General features: G+C 37.1%; 1 protein-coding gene across 1 annotated transcript; it reads right to left on the reverse strand.

Annotated features, from left to right (window-relative positions):
- Nucleotides 1–205: 205 nt before the first annotated feature.
- LOC139149847 (iron-sulfur cluster insertion protein ErpA-like) lies at nt 206–23,479 on the reverse strand. Its single transcript, XM_070721848.1, has 4 exons — nt 23,371–23,479; nt 5,575–5,749; nt 4,529–4,650; nt 206–2,769 (listed from the first exon to the last, which is right to left on the reverse strand). The coding sequence occupies exons 1-4, from the start codon at nt 23,442–23,444 to the stop codon at nt 2,595–2,597; spliced, it is 546 nt and encodes a 181-aa protein (XP_070577949.1). The 5' UTR covers nt 23,445–23,479; the 3' UTR covers nt 206–2,594.
- Nucleotides 23,480–23,641: the final 162 nt, after the last annotated feature.

Consider the following 23,641-nt stretch of genomic DNA (forward strand, 5'->3'; position numbering starts at 1 on the left):
TTCAAGTAAAACTTGTGTGCCCCTCCAGAACAGAAAAAAATATTTTGAAAACGATGGCATCTTTTAAGTCTTGCAGGAGACCTAGAATGAGAAGCAAGCTTACAATAGTTTTTGCTTGAACTGGGCAGCAATCTAACATGCATTCTTAGTTTTCACTGCTTAGCTGAAAACACTTGAGTCATTTGAAAGGTACAACACCTGACAATTTATGTATGGTGGAATCACAATAACATTTATTGCAAAGTCTATCAAATCATTTTTCAAGAAATTACACAAAGCTATACATGTAAATACCGGTACAGCCAGAAAAACAATTTATCAACTAATTCACTGCAATTGGTTTACAGCAAGGTCACTGACAGCTTGTGGAAATTCCCTGAGTCACACTAAAAATATAATTGTTTCATTACTAGGCACTGAGATACACTATTCTACATACTGGTATTAGTAGGTGGCTCATCGTAACTGGAAGAGAGAAGAGGGCAAAGTTACCAAGTTTCTAGTTTCCTGGCAATTGTCTGTGGCTGTTTGATGGTAACACAAACATTATCTGTAATACTGATTCATGCATCCCATCTGATAGACCTGAAATGGAGAACGCCCTCAAGCGACGGATCTTTTAGTCTCAATTGCAGATTGCTGACATGAAAGGGATCACATAAGAGATACAGACATTACATTAAAGGCCTGTGTCAGGCGTCACATTGTCTTGCCAGGAAATTTACTTACTAGATTACAATTCCAGTGGAAAACAAAAGACTATGACACCTCCACGATCCTCTTACAGACTAGAACAACCTTGATCAAAGGATCGGGATCAGAGTCCCCTACCTTTCAACGCCTGTCAGTACTTTCTAACAGATTGTGAAACTTCAGTGACTTTGCCTTCGTAAACTATAACCGGTCACCCCAGTGAGAACGAAGGATAAACTGCCAATTCATCAAGCAAAATATATTTCCATGTAAACATAGAACTACCACCTTGGTTAAAAAGTTACTCTTAGTATTCATCAAGCAAATATCTTTCCACATGAAATGTGAATACACTAGCATTAAAAACAGTGCTCTGAGTAGACACAAAACAAACTTAAATTAAATTAATCTAAATAGTGATCTGCTTTAAAAACTTTGTTATGCCAGTGATACATCACAATCCTATATCTGAACAACAGCCATTCATATTCTCAAGAACTAGATGGGTCACTGAGCATATTTGATAAAATATTGATAACATACAAACAAACATTGTAGCATAGAAACCAAATACTGTAATATATGGCAAGTGTTTTTTTCGCATTGTAAGAGATAACCTCAGTGTCATATTGGTCATCAAGAATGGGATAGCATATGTGCCTGCCTTTATTCAGTTCATTTCTCTTGGCTGTTGAGCGTGTTTGACCGAGACTGAGAAAAAACATAACACACAATGTAGTAAGCTTGTTACATTTTACATATGAGTGAATTCACATCAACAAATTGAAGTTATATGCATCTCTATTCCTGCGATTAAGTCATTCCAGGTTTCACAACCAAACTGGTTGCATGTTCAAGGTCCTTTGGTTTGACCTACTTGCACACACTGAGGGTTGTCTGGAGGTTAATCAGTGCCACCTATGTTGCCGTCAATTCACAACGCCATGTTTTTGTACTAGTTAGGGAGTATGTGTTTACCTTTCCTTCTATGCTGGATTTACACAAAAAGTGATAACTTCAATATTATTATTAGGGCCAGTAACTTTTGATGATTTTTTTCACAATTTTTGTTTTTCATGTCAACCATAATTTCTTGCTCTACTCCCCAAAGCATGTTGATATACACAGTATTCAGCTTGTCAACTCAACCAGTACATATGTAAACTGTGTTGTTATTGTTGACAAGTGAATTCTGGTGCAGACTAGAATTCAAATGTAAACAATTGCAGTGTATTTTTCATATATACGGATGCTATATTGACAAGCTAAATAGTGGGTGTTTCAATATTCTTTTGGAAGCAGAATAAGAACTTGCAATTTTGACATACAAAATAAAAAATATCAAAAGTCAACATCTAGGCTTGAGGAAACCATTACCAGTAACACGCCAATATTGATAAATACTCGGAATTCTTGAATTTTTCATGAAAGTTTGACCAGTTCAACAGCTTACTTGTAAGCTGTCATGATCAATCTTATCAAAGTACACATTCCTCAAATATTTACACTCTTTCCCCTTGTTTTAAGTTGAGTTGTCACTCGAAAATACCAACTACATTTCGAAAACTGATCTGATATGAAGTCAAAAATGTAATTTACATTCTGTACAGGAGGAAAATACATTCAGCCAGAAAGGTCAAATGAAGGTCACACATGAAAGATAAGATTTTTGTGCTCCAATATTCAAAAAAAAACTTGATATCAACTAACCTAAAGATTATGTATGCATGAAGTATGATAAGATATTCGTACAGAATACGGTCAATGGAAAATTTACTGTCTTTGTAAAGCTCAGAATCACACATGTACTTAGGCTTTGATCTTTAGAGATCGGTGTAGGATTCTACATCAGCATGTTGCTGCATTGATAACTACTTCCCTGACACCACACACAGCGTGACTCAGATCTTCAGTGAAAATGACGACCCACAGGAACAGCCGTGTTCAGCTTTGGGATTCTTCATGACCCGGAACGCTGACCTGATCAGCTCCTCTTGGTAGTCGATTGTCGCTCCTTTCAGATATTCCATCGAGTCCTTGTCAATGACAACGCGAGCACCATCCTGTTCAATCACCCTGCGTTATAAGACAGCAAAGGCACCCCTTTTTACTTACACATCTGAAGCATTCAAATGCCAACGTCTCTTGATCATATATCGAGGAAGTTTGAAGTTTTGCAGAGGGGCATGGAAACTTGTCTATTACAAATATGTTCTCCAAGTATACTTTACAGTAGACTGAAAGATCGGTCTTTCCTGGGCACTCTCTCTGCTCAGGCACAGTCCCTCCTGTGGAGGGACCGTGGCTCAGGGGAATGTAGAGAGCGCCCTCACACGACGAATCTTTCAGTCTAACTTCACAGTTGTTCTCAATAAATAATAAAACTTAGGGCATTTTTTTACTTTGAAAATCTTTCAGTTTGGGTGGTAGTCTTGTAGAAATGCTGTAAAGGCTTTGGTACACACTGAATCATTCCTTGTGAAATCTACATGTTGTGTGGGATAAACCATGTATCATGTCAACATGTTGATTCTTTCATGGTATTTCACAGTCATACATGTGTGATGTGTATGTTAAGTGATGACATTGAATGGCAACAAAATGCATGACAAGAACTTGATTACTAGCGTAATGGCTTGTTTCCATTTCGGTATCTTTGAGTGTGATCGATAAACGTATTATTGTATATATGTAAGCACGGGTCACAATTTTTTGTTCAGTGGGAGTGACATTGGCAAAAGTTAATATTCTGACTGAATTTTTGAACATAAAATCCCACATCTTTTGAAAGGTATTTAGTGTTATATTTGGTTGTTGGTTATGGGAATGGAAAGCACTACATTTTCATGCAGAATAATTGGGGAAAAAAGACCATTGATAATGTGGGTATTTTACTTGTGGTGATAGGAATGAATTTTGCATTAGAATTAACCCTTTGAGTGCTGTAATTTTTCCCACCAAAATTTTAGTCATCATTTTGCCAAATTTTATGAATTTTTCTGTAATTTTTTTGATAATTTTGGACCAAATTGTCATCATATTTTATCGGCTACAGTTTCTTATCAAACTTTTGGCAAAAATCTTAAAAAAATTGAGTGGGATATATTTTTTAAAGGCGACAAAAATTGACTTTGACGCTCAAAGGGTTAAAGTAGATACTATCCTACACACCAGTGTTCTGAGATGGAATATGTATTTCTCATCAGCAGCTCACGTCAGACAAATATTTGCAAGATACTTGCAAGATACACATAGGATGCTCCATACCACAAGATAGGGTTGAGATTCTCTGATTCTTACTGTGCACCTGGTGAATCAAAGCCTTTTAGGTTTCACTCTTTCAACAGATAATCTGAATGTTCATTTTTCCATCAATGAATTGAAAAATTTACAGGCAAATGAGATTTGTTTTCCAAAAGAAATATGGAATATGATGACCAGAAGAAAATATCAAATTGCTCTGATAAGTAAAGTCTAAAAAGAACAAGTACTTCACTCAACGACTTTAACTAGTGTACATTTTGATATATTGTTTCACTGAATGAAATTGCAGTTGATGCGAACAAAGCATATTAACTGCATTCGCAAGCAGTCTCTTTTTCATGAGTATTATTATCCTCACAACCCACATGAACTTCTTGAACAACCTAACAATCTACACACACATTTGATGGCACCATGAGGAAGGGCTGTATTTCAAGAGAACAATGCAACACTGCCACTGAGGGCGCTAACCATCACTATCGTTGTCAGTATGATTTATGATGGTCACCACACTCAGTTGCCTTCTCGTACACCTCTTTTCATGGCACTGGCTCTCAACCAGAGAACTTACATGTCATCTTCTTCATCCAAAGAATCATCAATTTCAAACTTGTACTGGAAACCTGAGCATCCACCGCCTTCAACAAACACCCTAAGATGTTCATCTTTTGAACTTATTATCTCTCTCAGCCTCTGAAAAAAAGATCACACAGAGTGAACTTTCAGATATCATTGTAATTTTATGACTTGATGAAAATCTGACAACCATGGGTATTTGTCACAGGATTTCGTGTTACAAATATCACGCAGAGTAACACATTTGAAAAGCAACTCTCACTGAATGGCACATGTTGGAAGAACAAAAATTCATGTAGTACATAACTAGTTTTCGTTTACAGCACATCAAAAGCAGGAAGTACATTCCTGCTATTAAGTTGATAATACATGCAGCAAGTATATGAGACTATTTCTCATGTCCAGGAAAAAAAAGTGCCTGTTTGAAGCTAAATACCACTTGCTTTGTGAAATTCATCATACTCTCAGCAATTCAATATATGGTTCAGTCGTTCAAATGATTTAAACACTGATTACTTTTTCTCGGTAATCGTTTTTTTCTAGTGATAATGCATCTCTCTAGTCTTCTTTATTTGTTCAGATTTGTGGTTCAAATTTGAATACTGGCATTTTTGATTTGACATCTGTTCAGAAACTACTGCCACTATGCTAATTACTGATCCCTAAACGACATGTATCTATTGCCTAAAAATCTTTAAAAGATTGAACCATTTAAAATTTGTTGATGGGAGAACGACTTCTAAGAGTTTTGGACATATGTCTTTCTAAATGGAAACTCGTTTTTCCGGTCTTGAGAATAAAAAAGATTACTGTAATTCTTGTGTTTATATGGCTTATTGTAGACCACATTTGGCAATATTTTAAGGAAACTTACTCCACAAGCTATGAAGTCAATCCTCGCAAGCAGTATACCAGCAGAGTATTGTGTAAATTTAGGATCTGTCTTAGTGACTACCTGTCCCTTGACGTGCATTCTACCTTAAACAGACCCAAAGTTTTTAACCAGTGAAGATTTCAGAAGAGATTTTGAGCAGACTCTACCTTGACGCATCTTTCACTCAACAGCACCCCATCCTCGCTCGTTACGCTCTCTGATTTCGTCTCCGTGGCATACGGCCTCTGATGGAGACTGGCGAGCAACCTGCCTGCCGATGCTGGAGAGACACGCTGAGCTATTTCCAACGAACTCCAGGGCCGGGTTAATGATCTGTGAAGACTGGGAAATGACAACAGAACTCCATTATCGTGGAGAAGAATGCGACTTCTAAAGTGCAAATGTTTCTGCGTAGGTTGCCTGATTGCCTGGCTAATTGGTGTCCGATACTCTCCCTCTCTCTCATGTATCTGACTAAAATAGCACTTTTGGGGCAGAAAATGGATTTTCCAAGAACTCACGTTCAAACGAAGCCTAACAGTTTGGCCTCTTGAAAAACATTCACACTGAGGCAAGGCCACATGACTGTATCTTGGTATCTCATGGTTCGTTAGTGAATTAGGTTTTATCATAGCAGGAAAAGGATATAACACATCCATGAATTCATCAATTAATAAAACAGAGAACATCCCAGCCCTATGAGCTTATATGCTGTGTGGAATGTAATATGAAAGAGCTGTCAAAAGGAAACACGAGAGCATAAGAATGAAATACATGTAATTATTTCTCAGTATCTGATGACCAGTTTGATGAACATTTCAATTAGTCCATTAAATAAATTGCAATAAAACCAGACGAGAACCGCATTTTCTATGACATTTTGATTGCCAAAAACATTCACAGAATGTCTTTGGAGAGATTGGTCCAAAGTTGGGGAATATTGGATGTATGGTTTAAAACTGTTGTTACTTTGTGCTCAAAACGGGATAGAATTGCTGACTTTCCAACAAGCTGTTTGACAAACAGGTCATAATAGGTAAGGCAGTCTCTTCTCATGGTTTGCCTTTACTCATAAACAAGTCACAGAGTGGCCCACATAACCCTGTCATTTCATGTCACGTATGAGTACCATATTACCATAGAGTCATAAAAAACCCCAAAACATGAAAAATTATCTAATAGTTCTAATTTTTTGAAGAATGAAAATGATAAAATCAAAAGACTGGGTATATAAAACTCATTTGGGACCAGCAGTTGCTTGGTATCATCATACTTGTTTTTTTCAATGCAATATTTCTCATCAAGGAAGATTTGAAAACCCTTTCATACTGTAAAATTTCCAAAAAAAACAAAACTGAATCTGAAGTTTAGTATGGTAGCAATAGTGTACTTGAAGCATGAAGGGTGTAAATATTTTAGGTAAAAACATAAATTTTGATATTAATAATAAAAATTTGGGTCAAAAACTTCCACATGAAATTTAGAGTCTTTATGGATAACAGGTCATTTTGATTTGCATTATCTTTTCTCATTCTTAAACGGTATAAATTGAAAACTGACATTTTAAATTGTGTGATTTGTATCACAATAAACCAAATTGAAACTTATTCCAAAGTACTTTGTTTTTATTATATACCATTTCAAAAATGAGAAAATTTCACACAGTTTGACCCAGCTAGAGTGGGGTTATACTCGTTTGAAATGTCCACCAGTGAAAAAAGAAGCCAAGAAACCTGCTGATTTACAACTTTTGTATAAATTAAAACTTCCCTCTCACTTTATAACTGCCGTCTTAACTGCTTGTCAAACATATAAAAAGTAAACCCTACCATAATCATAATATTATATAGGGCTCAGCCCTTGGGGTCGCGCCAGGGGTTAAGATTGGCAATGTTATTTGTATTGATTCATAATAAAATGTAATTAATTGTTACTTCATAAACGTTTATATGACAACTATGCCCAGTTTCCCTCTGATGAAAGCAGTTCACGTACGTACACGACGTCAAACCCCGCGGCAGTGCAGGTATAGATTTTCTGTAATGTGTAAAAATTTTGGACAAAAATTGGCAATTTTTACAATGATAACAGCCTATTGCGTTAAACAAGGGACGTATTATGCAATCGTTATCATTGCAAGGGTAACTGCACTGCCCACCTTCCACTTGCAAGCTGAAAACTATAGTGTTCCTTCTAAAAACTGGCAATTTTTGAATCTAATTATTGACACAGGGGACGCTTTTCTAAAATTCAATCCCAGCATTCTTGGCGTATTTCCCCGCTCAAATGCACGACAGTTTTCTCCCTTTATCTATATTAACGATATTTTGTATCAGCGACAAGGTGCATAATAACATTTACTGGCTAATAAAAGAGGTACATTTTATAAAAGGCATGTTATATAATGGTAATTTGTTTCGTATTTGTTTTATACGAGTACTCAAAAAAAAAACATGGCGGCGCCCATGAAAGAAGGTTACACTTCCGGTTACTCGCATAGTATATTATGAATATGCGCATGCGTAGTCAGTAAGCATGCGTAGTACACTAAATATCATTTTTATACCAATATTTTCTGTGACATTGCATTGTTTGGTCATAGCAAGGACGTAACAGCCACTGCTATGGTCAACTGCTGAGCATAGGCAAGACATTCCGAAAGGAGCTCCATCCATGTCCGGATCTGTTTACAGAACCAACATAGATTAGGATTAAATACACACCTGGAGATTCATGCTGTGATTGGCACAACCATTCGATTGACAGTGATTTTAAATGCATGAGAGATGGTTACTTGTCAAACTTTTAAAACAAAATTGACAAAAAGTAGGTGTAAAGCGGTCAGATTTCAAAAGTAAGCACTGTAATCAAGAATGTATGATGATAACAGTATTACTTATTATGACTTTTTGAACGCAACAAACTCAAAATGTTAGATTTTCTGGAGCTCTGTCCCTGCGTTGCTTGGTCGGAAGCATCTTGCATAATGAGCGTCACCACCATCTTGCTCCTACATGTACATCCTTCCTGCCCCTTTTATGAGCTACACATCAAAACACTGAGAAATTTTTTGAAAGAGTTTTGACTCATAATGACAAAAGTATGTTCAAAGAAACAAGAACAGCAATTTCATCACGATTTGATCAAATCTAAAGGGACAGTTCTTTGAACCATATGTAAAACCAATTTGGCAACCATAGGGAGAATGAAAGCAGGAGTGGGGAGTTGCTAGTCCCTTTGGTCAGGCAAATAAAACATGGAAGCATGTAAATCTACCCTTTTTTAAGACAGAGGATAACAATTTGATATGCAATGTTTACAGCAGAACTAAAATTGGTAAGAAGAATGCTCTGTTCCAACTTCAAATTCACCATTTAAAAGTCCATAGGGAATACTGAAGGGCACATCTGAAACATTACAGACTTAGATGCAGAAGAAAAGGAGTGAAATTTTTACACAGTCGTGATGGTAGATCACGTTAATAAAAAGGAAAGTGGTGTTCACCTATTCTGATACTCAATGTGATGCAAAATCTCAGCAAACCACTCATGGATGTTGAAAACACTCTGTCGTGAGATGAGCCCATACGGTAGTCACACTGTATTTGACCATCCGATACCAATTCATATGGCAAATTGAAGCATACATTTGTTCAAGCCATGCATAATTGTCCTTCGTTACAAATTTATGAGCTGATCTAGCAAGTCTGACAAGAGTGTCAATGCAGTACCTCCCTCCCAGAGTATTCATAGACATAAAATGATTATCCTGTCATAAAACATGTACATGTACGTAACATTAAAAATATTGTTGTTGAACCAATAAATGCAAGTCTAACTTCATTGTCATTACCACAACTTTAGGAGCACACTCACACACGTTTCCTAAGGGTACTTTCTTTGTCCTTTTGGCTGAGTAAGGACCGCAAATATTCTATGTGTACACCAGTATAGAGTACAAGGGTATTCAGTTCCTCTACCAAATTCACATTGGTTTAGACCATGAGAAGGTGGCCATTTGCCAAATGTGAGGGGAAGGGAATATTGTCTCCTGCCACTAGTGATTACTAATCCATGAACGGTATGCCATCTACTCAGTGTGTACCTTTCATTTTCAAACCAAACTTCATACATGTATATACACAAAAAAAGCCAAAACACATGAACACATACTAGGAGCCAGAAAATACAAACAGTCGCAATAACAAATGTGGTTCTACTTGAGGAACAGGTTGACTTGAAGGGATATATGTGAACTTGCGTCTGCTAAATCTTTCAATTACGTGTTAACTAGGAAAAGAAATTACATCCTGGACATGTCTGACAGTGGTTGTGTGGTCTTAAATTTTCAATGAACATTGCAGGTATTCCCCATTGCTACACACTGATTATAACTAACTCAAGTTATCTTCTTCAAAGGAAACAACAAGATGTTGGTGGTGATGATGATGATGATCCTTGGGTTTTGGCTCTTTTGGTGTTTGACACCTGGAGCTTCTTGCCCAGAAGACGTTCTTCAAGCAAATTTTTTTATACCCCTCTTTTAAATTAAGGTAGAATGTGCCTCGGGGACAGATTTTCGGATTCTCAAACTTTCACAATCCTTTTCTCATATACCACTTGTGCGCACGGGTTCATTTTAATGCTCTTGGTGTAAGAAAACATTTCACCAGCTTTGTTTTTCAAAATTCGAAAATTTTATTTTTCTCCATAGAGTTAACACAGGGATGGAGCCATTTTGAATTTTAAATATCGGTAAATCTTTAGTTATTTGTTTCTCTGGTACCAAAATATGCACGGTAAACCCCATTTTATTCTTGATTTTGAAAGTAAATGGTTGAAAGATTCCTTACGGAAAGTTTGAGCAAAAGTTTAAGTCTTTCACTTTCGAGGTGCATACTACCTTAAACTGAAGAAATCTCCTGAGTGTATCATAGGAAAGTGATTGATTTACTAAAAAAAATCAAGGTGTTCCATTACTGATGAATTTCTGCAGGGCATTGTCCATCTCTGCGACACAGGCCGATATGGTTAGAAGTGAAGCTCTCACTAAAGTCTAATTGTTTCCATGAATTATTGATTCAGAAACATCCCTTCATCATCTTTCAAAGAGTTTCAATCCAAACAGTACAGCATAAAAACTCTAAGTAGCCACGAAGGTATTCTTCATAACTTTTGGCACTGAATTGACATACAAGTGAAGTTCAAGTCTGCAGAAAATAATGTGAAACATCTTGTGCATTGAAATTGGGTACATAAAGCAAATCTTTATAACAATAAAGTGAATCAATTTGAGAATCAGAAACAATTTGTTCTGTGGTATTTACTGTATGTTTGTTACCAGGGTAATTACATGAAGTACAAACAGAAATATTTCACCAGATTTTTGAAGAACACAAACTCTGATGGTTGCATTTATTTTATTTAGCTTATGCAATCAAAAAAACGTTGCCTTTCATCACCAAAATTGACTACAATCAATTTTCAGTCAGTAAACGATGTGTGGCATGTAGCATTCATTTCACTGGAAGCGCCAGCTAGCCTTTTTCCTCCCCCCTTTCTGATGAATCCAGTAAAAATAGAGACAGCTGCAAGGGCAAATTTCAGGAATGAAGACATCCTTTCCATGACTGCAGCATTTCCTGGAAATTAAGACTGTTACCTGTAGCATCTACTTAGCAATAAACTGGCACCTTGATGAAGCACAGAGGTACCTCCAGTCTGGGTTTTTTTTGGTGCTGATTCCTGGGAAAGATTGTGGGAAAAGTCACACATGATTCTGCCATCAAAAGTCACATTTTTGAAAACATGCCATTCCTTTCTGCAATGAGCCATGCACGGGATAGCAAGGGAATGGGGCTGGGGACTTCATTTTCATCTTGCATAATTCAATAATCATGATGAAATCATGATGAAATCTAGGTTTGTTTCATGAATGGGGCATCAGCTTTCATGTGACGTTATTTGCCTCACTAGGGATTTACACAGACTGCAAATGTCCTGGACTCTAAAGACAAACAAAACATTTTCATATCAACATATGTATAACTATTTACATACAGTTTTCTAACTGTGAAGTGAAAATATGAGATGTCCCTGTGTGATTGAGTGCAAAGTTTGATGACACAGACTTCTTAAATCAACAAAAAAAAATACTAGTGGTCTCCCTTCTTGCCTGTTGCCAGATTCAAGGTTCTATCAACACCTGCCACTGTCAATCTGTACGTGGCTCTTCGGCACAAGTTGCCAATCAATGAGAGAGGCTCTCCTTGTGCGTACAAGTTAAGACCAGTCCTTTCTTGAAGGTTAGAGGAAGTCAATCCCACGACAAACTCAAAATGTTCTGGTGTAGGATTATATAAATTAAAGTGAATTCACCGATATACAAAGACCGATCAATTTGTAGAACGTGGAGGACAGGCTAACTCTGTATCACACCATGGAACTTTCTGTAAAAAGTACGGCTGTTCTGACAGGTTTACAATCTCACAGGAGGGTGAAGATGGAGACTGGAAGGGAAAAGAGCCAAACTTCTTTGTTTTGTTCATTTTCAACACTAATCCAAAAAATCGCCATTAGTTTTTTGTAACACGCACAGACTTTAGCTGCCACTGCCTGTGTAGAGTACACGCATTCAGATTGGCTCACTTCTTGACTATCATTTGCAGATCAAAGTAACACGGAATGTTTCTGTTCAAAATTTGCTCACAAATACCTCAAAATGCAAACAGCAGACGATGTACGATGTAAAGTCAAAACTTTTGTTTCAAGAAACATCACAAAGGGCTGATTCTAAACCCTAGGTTGGAATTTTTTGTTGGCACTTGAGCCATATATATGTTTTCAGTTACCATGCTTGAAGGAGTGTAACTATTACTGGAAGGCTGTGTGGTAGTAAAGCTTCATTGAGATGCCTTGATATCCCTTTGCTAATTATCATCCTGTACACTCTGTAGGAAAAGGTACACATACCCTCACTGGAATTATTTTTAAAGAGTATTCAAATATATTCAAAATACCGCAATTATACGGTGTCGCTCAAATTTGATCAGAATTGGTATATATACCGTATGGGTTACCAATGATCAACAATAAATGTTGTTTCTATCTGTTCAGTGGAGGAAAATTCTACTTTGATGTTATGACAATGATTTCTGCACAGTACAACCAGAAAAACAACAAGAAATATTTAAACCAGAAAACTTTAGGTACTGGAGGTCAACTTTAGCAACATGCATAGCAGAAACAAGCCCCTCTTAGTTTATTTAAACGGTCTTCCCATCTTCCCCCATTCACTGTCTATGGTTTCAGCTGGTCTGTTAATATGTAACAGTTCATAAACAATGACAGGAAATGAGTCAAGATCAGTGGAGTTTGCCTGTTTCTCACTGCCATGCCTCCTGCACATTTGTAGGATTTCACTTTTTCTTACCTCATTTGCACATTTTTGACACTGATGTGTTCATTTGAACAAATTCACATCTCAACCCCTGCATCTACCTGTACACCAAATACTGAGATGGTAGCTTTGGCGGTATGGGAGCCTTTGTGTGTGACGGACATACATCCGCACATACCCACAAATATACAGACATACAGACATGCAAATCAGATGCAAATGAACTGATTCAGCTCATACGATAACCTCACATTGGTACACCAAATGTGAGCTAAAAATGGGGTTTAACTGTCACATGCTTACTTGTCAATCCCTCATACACTGCTTTCAGTTTTACAGACACAAGAAGTGGGGACAGTGGGCATTTTATGGTTACTGCGTCATTATCACATGCTACTGCATGTTGAATGAAATGATGTTTTAACAGCCAATGTAAACTTGTAACTATATGGTCGGGCATATGCATGCATATGTACATGCACTTACATATTAGTTCAAAAGCACACATGCTACAGATTGCACTTGTGAGCAGTTGCTCTAAGTCAGTCCCTGTATCAAAATTTCAACCTATAGGCGAGACAGGGTCCTCTAAATGTAGAAAATGTAAGGCTCTCAAGGATAGGGATCCACAAAGAAAGAGTATGGCATTTCGGAGGCAAAACACAGGTTTCAAACATATACAATCCTTGTGATGCACCGGTAAAGTAATCATGGTCTTCTTCTTTTTTCCCAAGGACACAAGTCTACAGTGGTCAATTGACAAAAATAACTGGCATTTCAATTTTGCTATATTTGTAATGTGTCAATGGTAACATGATTAGACACATGTTTCTTAATTGGTCACTTCAATTAACTGGGTTCACATGTGCACTTGAGATTAGAGCAAATAACTCATAACTTCTTTTGGTTTCGAAATCATTGACACAGAAACTATCAATTGCTGATGCTCATACAATACTACGTTAGTTGTGGTTACAAGAGGTAACCAATCAGCTGACACAGCAGTTCCACAGCATTTCATTCAAAATAATGATAATTTTTTTTATAAGAATCCATTTCATGCCCTTATTTTCTATTTCATATGGATCATTTAGTATTTATCAATGAAGAGTAACAGAAAAATGGAAAAATATCCGTTGAAACCCATTCTAACCCATTCTATATCCTTTGAAGTTGCTCTGAAAGGTACCTACTTTGAACATATACTGTGGAGTTTACTTGCCAATTATTAAAGCAATTGCAAAACACAATTTAAGGGAATAGCTTGACCATAGTAAGAAAAATTGCACTTTATTAAGGTTTAATATGTGTATTTCATCAAAATTTGAATGATTACAAATGTGGTCATTTCGGGGCACCTGTGCACCGAATGTGGAGTGGGGTTTTCATAAAGGTGTTTGAAGCGCAAGAAAATGATGGGTATTTGACAGATAATGTGTAGTGAGATACTTTGATATGCTGGTGTGTCTCTCACAATCATGTAACCATGTTCATGTGATATAGAGTGACTAAAAGCTACTTTTGCAAACCTTTGCGTATATCATGTCATTATTTCTAATATTTGGTACAATCTAAGTATAGTGCAAGTTTAGCTGACTATGTCTAGCATCAGGCTTTTTTTCTAACCCATGTGACTATCAAGTGTTACATGCAGTACGCTTGACGATATTTTGGTCTCAATGCAGTGCATGACACATTGTCATCATGAAACACATTTCATAAGAGTAGCTTGACAGTATGTTCAGTTTCAGATCAGAAATGGGAAGAATACGCAATCACAATAATGATTTTAAACGATATGATAATTAGAAATGGAACATCACTGATATTGATGTTATATGAGAATCGATGATGGCGTACAAATGTTTTCAAACTTTGATCCATGGATGGTCGAAAGCTTACCAAATTTTATGAAATTTCATGAATTATGAATGTAAGGATTTATATATATATGAAAGCCTGATGCATTTTCCATAGACATCATTGTGAAGTAAGGGCAAGGATACTGTCTACGTGTGGGCAGACATTCTATTGATTTTTCGCCACTGGTAACAAACCTTTCTTGATGTGACTGAGCAGCCTGCAGAGGAAAAGGCGCAATTTAGACTCATCCCCACTGGGGCACTTTTTTTTTCACACATGTTCTGAATTTCTCTTCGAAAACACTGGGAATTGAAATTTGGTGGGATACAACTAGTGATTTATATCGTGTTCACACACAGTCCATTGAAATGCTTCTGAAATGTCTCATGTGAAATCCCAGCATAAAAAGTTATGTGTGGATGCTCCTTAGTGGTCCTGGAACACTGATGTACAGATTAACTCTATCCGCAATGCACAGTGTAAACAGACTAAGCTGCTTCAGCAACATTTTTGAAGCCCTCATGCGACAAATATTCATAATGTGTAACAAATAACCAACATTCAGTTATTCACTTATGTTATGGCGGCCACACAGACTTCTGCATCTTGGGCAACACTGAATTGGTCCAATATAGCGGTCAGATTACTTATTTCAGTCGGGTCAGACGAAAGTATCTATTGAATAGTGAACGGAACCGGTAGGGACAGTCCGCGTATACCAAAAAATACCTTCAAAGGCCATGCAAATGTGCCTAAACTGAACAGACGAGTACCGGTACGAGTAGTGCCAACAGAAAATTAAGGCATGTACACCTAAGTACAAGGAAGTTCAGACCTGCTGCATGTCCGAAGATTACGTAATCTATTTGCACAGTAGAGGGAGTATACCAATGCCTTTCTTCAAGGAACAGTCTCAAATATATATGTTTAGCCAGATACACCTTTTTAACTGATGAGGGTGCATTTAGCCAGATACACCACCAAAACAAAGAGTTGACTTTGTGAGTGTGGACACATGCGGATTCAAACTATTAATCCTCCGTGTTTGCTTATCACAAATACTGTCTCTGAAACATTTCCGGTTTTATCTGGTGTGAACACGGAATTGTTGATATAATGTGTTCAGGATGTATGTTTTGGGGCAAATAATGCAATTACTAAAACCAACACAAGCCACTTTATGGAATTGCTTGTAGATGCATGTACCTCATTAATTAACATGGCCAAGAAGAGACAGAGTATCCATTATTTGCACGATGAGCGTGCATATTTTTGTCAATCACTAAGTGAATACAAAACACTGGCATCCAATGGCCGGTTTTAATGGCACAAGGACGTACCCTGTCCATAGAAATGGACCACACTAACGAATTATCAGTTATCAAATTACCAATTTAATCATAATTAGTGATATTGCAATTAATCAACATCCCACAACAAACAGTTGAAACGCTTGACTGAAAGAACAAATTCTATCGGATTAACTACGTAAAACTTTGCAGGCTCCAGCGTTTCCGTTACAATTTCAAAACTTGCGTACGATTTTACACAACTGAGTTTTTATTTGCGTAAAATGTACAAAAAATGCGTACGATTCCTACGGTATCTGAAGTGAGTTGGGCAGTCTTTTCTGTAGAACTTGGGGGATTTTCCTGTAATGCGCATGCTCTATTAACAAAAAACAATAACCTGGGGGGCTTCAAGATATATGTAGCTGAACTGGCAATGCTGTAATGCATCCATGGGCGTTGAGTAGCCTATATGACTTCATGTTCAAAGAAAAAACTTTCTGACAATGAAATTAGTGTTTTCAAAGGGCCAACAAAAACAAGATACTGATCAAAGTCCAGCGGGACCTCTCAAGAATGCAACCCAACAGAGTCTAAATCGTCACCCGTAAACACTTTCCACCTAACACCACAGGCGACCCAATAAGTATTACTGAGTTTTTCACACTGTTTTCTCTATCATTTTCTCTTCTTTCTTCATGCTCTGAATGATCGGAATAAATAAAATAAATGGTTTACATAACCTAACCTAGCCTCTGTGACTCTTAATTTATTTTACACTCCATTACAAGGACGTGGACTTATCAGGGATTTTATGGGTTGGTCAACATCGCGAAAGATAGGAATGGTTACATTAACATCACTATCTTTCCGATGTTGACCAACCTCTGATAAGTCCACGGATTAGCATAATTAGTTGTGTTGACTAATTAATTACAGCATGTGTGTATGAGAGATATATGTCCTTGTAATGGAGTGTAAAATAAATAAAGAGTCACAGAGGCTAGGTTAGGTTATGTAAACCATTTATTTTATTTATTCCGATCATTCAGAGCATGAAGAAAGAAGAGAAAATGATAGAGAAAACAGTGTGAAAAACTCAGTAATACTTATTGGGTCGCCTGTGCTAACACACAACGTAATGACCATTTCCCAGTAATGTGTTACCAACAACGTAGACTCGATCGATTCTCGAATTTTTTGCATCAAATTCTGTAGTGTTATTGTCTTTTCAGAACTGATTGACATGATGCTTTGTGATGATGAAATACAATGTTGCGTAAAGAGTTGCGATCTGCTAAAGTCTAAAATGTTGCAGGTACATATGTTCTATATTTGTCCTGCATTGAACCACGTTCAGGCAATGTAGTGCGGGCCAAGTACGTCCATGTCACGGGGCAGCATTTCTCAATGCGTATAAGTTTACGCAGTCATTATTTTTTTTGCGTATTTCAGAATAATTTTGCGTAAAATACGCAGGATTTTGCGTTAACGGAAACGCTGGGCTCCTTGCCAATGACTGCATGGTGGCATTTTCCTTCGATAATTATGTGAGAAAACGGTCTTGGCTTACAAAGTAAAATTCACACAGTAAGGGGGCTTTCAAAAGGCTTATCCTTGTCTTACAAGGTTGAAGAACTGAACATGAGAACTTTATGATATATGTACATTTCATAGTTGACTGAGTGTTATTGTGTATGTGTGTGTTGAAATGGTCAAAAATACATTACCGGTATGAAACTATGAAGACATAATATATACATATTCAATGTGCACATGTCGTCCTATGTCTATGAGAAGTTAAGGCTGTTGTAGTCATGTAATATTTTCAAATGTGTTGGTGTACACAGCTGAAAGCTTACAAGATTTGTCATTGTTGGCATCAAAACAGACACGGCACGTGTATTGTTTTATTGTAATTTACAGCTGCTACATGAATTTCAAATGAACAACTACCTGCCCAGCCTTGTTGCATCACATCACAAAACAAATCAACCACAGTTTTCATGATCACTTTGATACAAACATCTCTTGAACTGGGAAATGAACAGCATCTGAATGGCTACTTAACAGCCAAATTGAAAGTGTTCTGTTGCCAAATATGAAGAATTCTGGTTAAAGTAAAGTTGCCTCTGTGCAGATTATCAATTTACGATACTTTTACCTGCAGGCCCGGCCTTAAACACCACATTTGAAGGACAGATGTCCAGCAAAACCAATATCTTGTCAATAGCTCTTTGATTTCCCCTGATAATCTTTGTCTTGGCTCTAAGTCTTTCTGGAAACAATCAGTTGCCCTTTATGATCTCTAACATGAGAGCAAACATCTTGGCAAAGTGCTGCTACTGGATCAGATTGTATACACATGCACTGCTGTAGAAATACGGCATGCAATAATGAGCATGTACACCTGATGACAGGTTTTATTATCATACCTGGTAATTTTACAATTGGTCTGCAGTGGCTCTCCCAACGTTAACTGACTCACATTTCCCTATCTATGCAGTAGTAATGATGGAACTCTATGTACTGCTTTCACGTCAGAGTATGTTCAATCTACAGAGACTTGTAAAGAATTATCGATGAGTTGTCCCATGTGCTGCTGTGATAGGCACAATATGAAAAACATCGGCTATCTTCATCACAGCGATTCGTATATGTACTGTAACCAGAAGTTGACTACGCTAAGAGTGGTAGCTTTGCCTCAAGTCTGCGGGCATATAAATATCAAAACAGAGTAAGCTGAAGGGGTAAAATTCAGCAGACTGTGGTGTTAGCGACTGAAAATTAAAGTGATATACTCTGGAAGGCTGTTGTGTAGATCGTGGGTGAACCCGATGGCCCACGGTCAGTAACTGCTGCCGACAAAAGCCCAGCCACTGGGACCAGTCTAGGTCTGGTGTCATACACATGAGTTGAAAAAAAATTTTGCTTATTCATGATCTTCTTTGATAGTAAAGACATTGTCATCATAATGACACAGTCCAAGCTGATAAGTACATGATTCCCAGTCAGCTTTTGAAAACATTGATTAAGGTGTCTCTTAATAAAAGCTTTTGGTGCGCAAAGAAAACTAATCACGATTAATGAATGTCTGGGTACTTGGTTCTTGAGAGCTAAAAGATTAAGTCTTTCACCATGACATTAAAGCAGTTTTAAACAATACGCAATGGTATTTAGAAGTGGATATTAAAGCTCTATGGGAAAAATTGGCATATATTTTCATAGAAATAGTTAAAATATGCTAATTGTCACACTGAAATCAAACTGAAAGACTTCACTACATGAAGATCCCTAAACATCCATGAATATTATTTGCACTGGCTTTTCTCTCAAAGACGTACATAAACAGTGTAAATTGATTTTGATTCTAGCATATGTGGTAATGGTGTTTGTCACTATAATCTTCAGGGTCACCTTGACTTTTCATTGATTTTGAATGCACTAAGTGGTGATTGGATTAAAATAGTCTTGTTACATCAAATGGAACTCAAGTCATTTTGTTTGGATCAAAATATGTAATTATGCAACAGGTGCAATTTTTACAGAAAATGCAATCAGTAATGGTATTCCCACTACAAAAATATCAACATCACATTTGGGGCATCTGGTAGAGATCTTTACATTTGGCCAAGGCACTTGTTATTACTTTCTATAACCAATGTTTTCTTATCGTTCTTCCTACTGAATTATCTTTGTATACCTAACTGTGGTGGAGAGACAGTGACCTAACCATATAAAGTGATTTTTTTTCCACATATATTTGATGCAATGTGGACATTGATGAAGAGGTAGTTTGATACAGGATAGTTGAACTTAGTCTTGGTTTCTAAATGTAACCGCTATGTGAAAACTGTTGCTAGTTTTTTTGTATGTAAAACACTGATGACATCATGAGAAAGAACAATACTTGACACATGAGGACAGAGCAGTGGCAAAATCAAAGCACTGTACCTTACTCATCAGAGTATAAGCCCCTGCTCGTGTATAAGCCCCCACTGATTGCAGAGGATTTTTGAAAATGCTGTACATCCACGTATAAGCCCCTACCCTAGTTAAACTCAAATACGGAAAGGTTATGAGAGAATAAGGGGTTGTTGCAGTTCGTAAAATTACTTTTCAGATCAAAGACACTATTAAAAGATATTAAAACAATAGGACATTGAAGTTCCCATGACGGCATTGTAAGGAAAATGGCATGTTTTTCTAGTACCTTTATGATTCTGTGACGACCCCAATCCCGCCCTCTGCCCCCGTTACCTAAATAGAATAGTCCCACTCCTCAGTCACATCTGCTATTGTTTCATGTCTACAATGTTGGTTTCAGTACTCTTACATGAAATTTCATTGTTTGAATCAACTATTCTTTCATCTGTGAAGAGTTTTTATCTTGACTAGTATAATTTTCACTTCCACATTGTTGTTTTCACAAAATGCAGACTATTGAAGTCGGAATGTTCAGTCGCTGATACGTACAGCCAATGCATACCGGTTCACAGTTCACACTGTGGTGTTGAAAGTCAGCATGATGATGTCTTTCTTTCAAGTTTATTTTTAATTTCAACATATGATTCAAGCAGATATTTCACCAAATGTCACTTCTATATCTAGGCATTGTGTAATCAGTTTGATTTAAAACCGCAATATAAAATACTGTTTCAGTAAGCTTGGAAATCATCACTGAGTTTTGTTGTCTTTTGGCTAGCATCAGTATCAATATGATCATGGCATGCCAATTCATCAAGATTGTGAGAATACAAATATAAATGAATATAAATTTTTTGTCAGTCACAATGTTTTTGGATGTAAATCGATTTTTGAAAGTTCAAGTGGTTTTCAATAATCATGCATAAATTAGCATAAATTAAGTGTTTACGGAAGATAACATGGGGTTGCTCGAGTATAAGCCCCTTCCTTAGTATAACCGCCATATTGTGTTGCCAAACCGGGGCCCTATACTCAGATGAGTATGGTACTTTTCTGTAGAATAAAAAACTTCATCGGTTGTACCTGATTATGCTTCAGCTACTAGTATACAGTTTGGCAACTAGTGTCAGAGTTCTCTGCAGCGGGATTTTGAGGGCTGGGCCATTCCTCCGTTTTTTTGAGCAATACATTTTCACAATAACAAAATATGCAAATTAAGAATTGTTATGTAAATTAGCTGCCCTCTGATTTTCCGAATTCTAGAGAACACAGAGTGTTACGTCTGTTGTCATGAATGTTTGAATGTCACGTTCTCTTGGGATCTAAGGCATGACTTTGAGACCTCAGCAACATTTATGACCTTCCCCTTTGAAAAACTGTGAGTTAATAGAAATGAATCAGAATGCAGTTGTTGGGTTGTGTTTTCTTCTGCTAGATGATCCTATTGCACACTTCACCCAATCAATCCTGACGTTCTGAACATGTTTCAAATGCTGACTTACAAACAGTCATAGCCAAGCAAAGTATGACAGGTGAAATGTTTCAACAAATAATAGCGCATGAACTTGTGGAGGCATCATGGGCCAGTGGCTAGAGCAGTGGACTCACGATCAAAGGATGGTGAGTTCGAGCCCCGGCATGTCTAGGTGTTGTGTCCTTCAGCAAGGCACTTTATTCCTCATTGTTTCTCCCCACCCAGGAGTGATGGGTACCTGGTAGGACAGAGATTGTTATGTGTGCGTTTAGCTCTGCTGCGCTTATTGGCTGCACATGTACACTGTTGTTTGCTACCCAGGGAGTTGAGTGGTATCATATTAGGTCCAGTGACTAGGGGTAATATTAATTGTAAAGCGCCTTGATCACATGTACTTGTGGATATGTGCGCTATATAAGAACCCAATATTATTATTATTATTATTAACTTGAAGATAAATGAGTTCTCAAAGAAATTTTGTATGGATGGGCACTAGGATTGTTGAATTATTATTTATAATAAGAGTGTTTACTTCAGGCAGGGGGAATGTACTCCATAATAAACCATAATAAATTATGCAAATTTGTTATTCCAATTAAGGTTAAGGTTATAGAGGATCAAAATATCAAATTAACAACAGTCTCCACTTCTTGCTCGTTTCCACTCAGAAACTGTTTAACATACTAGAAACCTACACAAACAATTTACACTTCATTTACATACGGTAATTTCAAATGCAATTTTATAATATGACAGCTTTGTAATCTGGAGGTAAACTCTAGTTGATAGTTTTTTGAAATTACAATTTAGCCCATCTTTCTGCAGATTGGAAGTTAGTTTTGTCATTTTACTGGGGCTACAGATGGTGGATTAAATCAACTATGTGATGTTACATCATAGGCAGCAATTATGGTGCAGAATGCTACAATCAACATTGTGTGTACATCAATATCCCAAGATCTTATTGTAGAGGAAGGACATGGCCCATTTGTGTTTATTTTTTTTTTTGGGAGGGGGGTAAAAGGGGGATTGCACAATTGCGCACTCTGGAGAAAACACAAAGATACTGTCATTAGTAATGCTACAATAGCATGAAATGCTGAGTCATGCAAAAATTTTGGCTTCACTCTGAATTTTTTAAAATGTGCATAAGCATTATATTGTACTAACATTGCTACATAAAGCTACACCACCATCAGTATCACACTGGCAGTGTATTTGAACACCAATTCTGCAGAATGAAGTTTTGAGGGCAAGAACTTGGCAGAAGCTGTAACGTTTTATGATTTTTTGCTCTATTTGTGTTTTGTATGTCCACTGCAAGCTCTTGTTCTACTGCCCGATGCATGTTGAAACACCAACTTTTAAGTGGTCCACACGACGTCTATATGTGCAAGCTCACAGTGTGTGGAGGAGCTGTGGTAAAACGCAGTGTTATTGTTTACATTTTAATTTAATCCGGAGCAGCATTCACTTGTCAACAATAACACTGCAGTTTGCCCGTGCACAAGGCTGAGTTGAAAAGCTGGAACAGTATGTATCTCAAAACGCATGAGAGTAGAACAAGAAATTGTAGTTCACATTACAAAACATAATGTGGCAAAAAAATATCATCAAAAGTTACACCTACCATGGACGTATGTCTATTTTTTACATCCATGCACCAGGCTACAGCCTACAGGTCCTTTAAATTTGACAACAGGAATGGGTCTACACCGTTTGCATAATATTAAGCAACTACAACTGGTGGTAATGATTGAGGGAATATGTTGTTACAGTAAGAAGCTGTAGTGGCCTATAGATGCACGATGGAAGTTACACATCATTGAGGATTACTAGGTGCTAGAAGATTCTGCGTTGCGTTCATGCTGCGCTACACCGGGAACTTGGTGTACAATTATAAAAGTCATAGTCGTCCACCAAACCTCTCCAACAGCATCTAGTCGGAAGAGAATAAATATAGTAATGAAGCTTTAAATTTCTTACTTATGATTCCCATTTCAAACACTCACCTGCAGTGTTGAGGAGCATACACACGAAAAGTTCTCACAATTACTCTTGATAAACCTGCACTGCTGGCAGCCATATTTGATGTGTGGTGGTTTTTATTTTGGTGAAATCTATACTCAAGTAAGTCTATTCCAGAACTCCTTTAAAGGCGGATGGTAAAAGCAATCGCAAAACACAATTAATCAAACTTTGTCAAATTTTTACCCCTATTTGTTTAAAATTTACTATTTCCATTTTTTTTTGTTTTTAGAAAAAAAAACGTTTCGAATTTAT

Source organism: Ptychodera flava, chromosome 14 (assembly GCF_041260155.1).
Source record: "Ptychodera flava strain L36383 chromosome 14, AS_Pfla_20210202, whole genome shotgun sequence".
Taxonomy (NCBI): domain Eukaryota; kingdom Metazoa; phylum Hemichordata; class Enteropneusta; family Ptychoderidae; genus Ptychodera; species Ptychodera flava.

Excerpts from the sequence above, each read along its gene's own strand:
- LOC139149847 (XM_070721848.1), bottom strand. The coding sequence starts at position 23,444 with ATGGCTGCCAGCAGTGCAGGTTTATCAAGAGTAATTGTGAGAACTTTT. Across the intron at positions 5,750-23,370 it reads TATGCTCCTCAACACTGCAG|TCTTCACAGATCATTAACCC; the intron begins GTGAGTGTTTGA and ends GTCATTTCCCAG. Across the intron at positions 4,651-5,574 it reads TGAGTGAAAGATGCGTCAAG|AGGCTGAGAGAGATAATAAG; the intron begins GTAGAGTCTGCT and ends TCTTTTTTTCAG.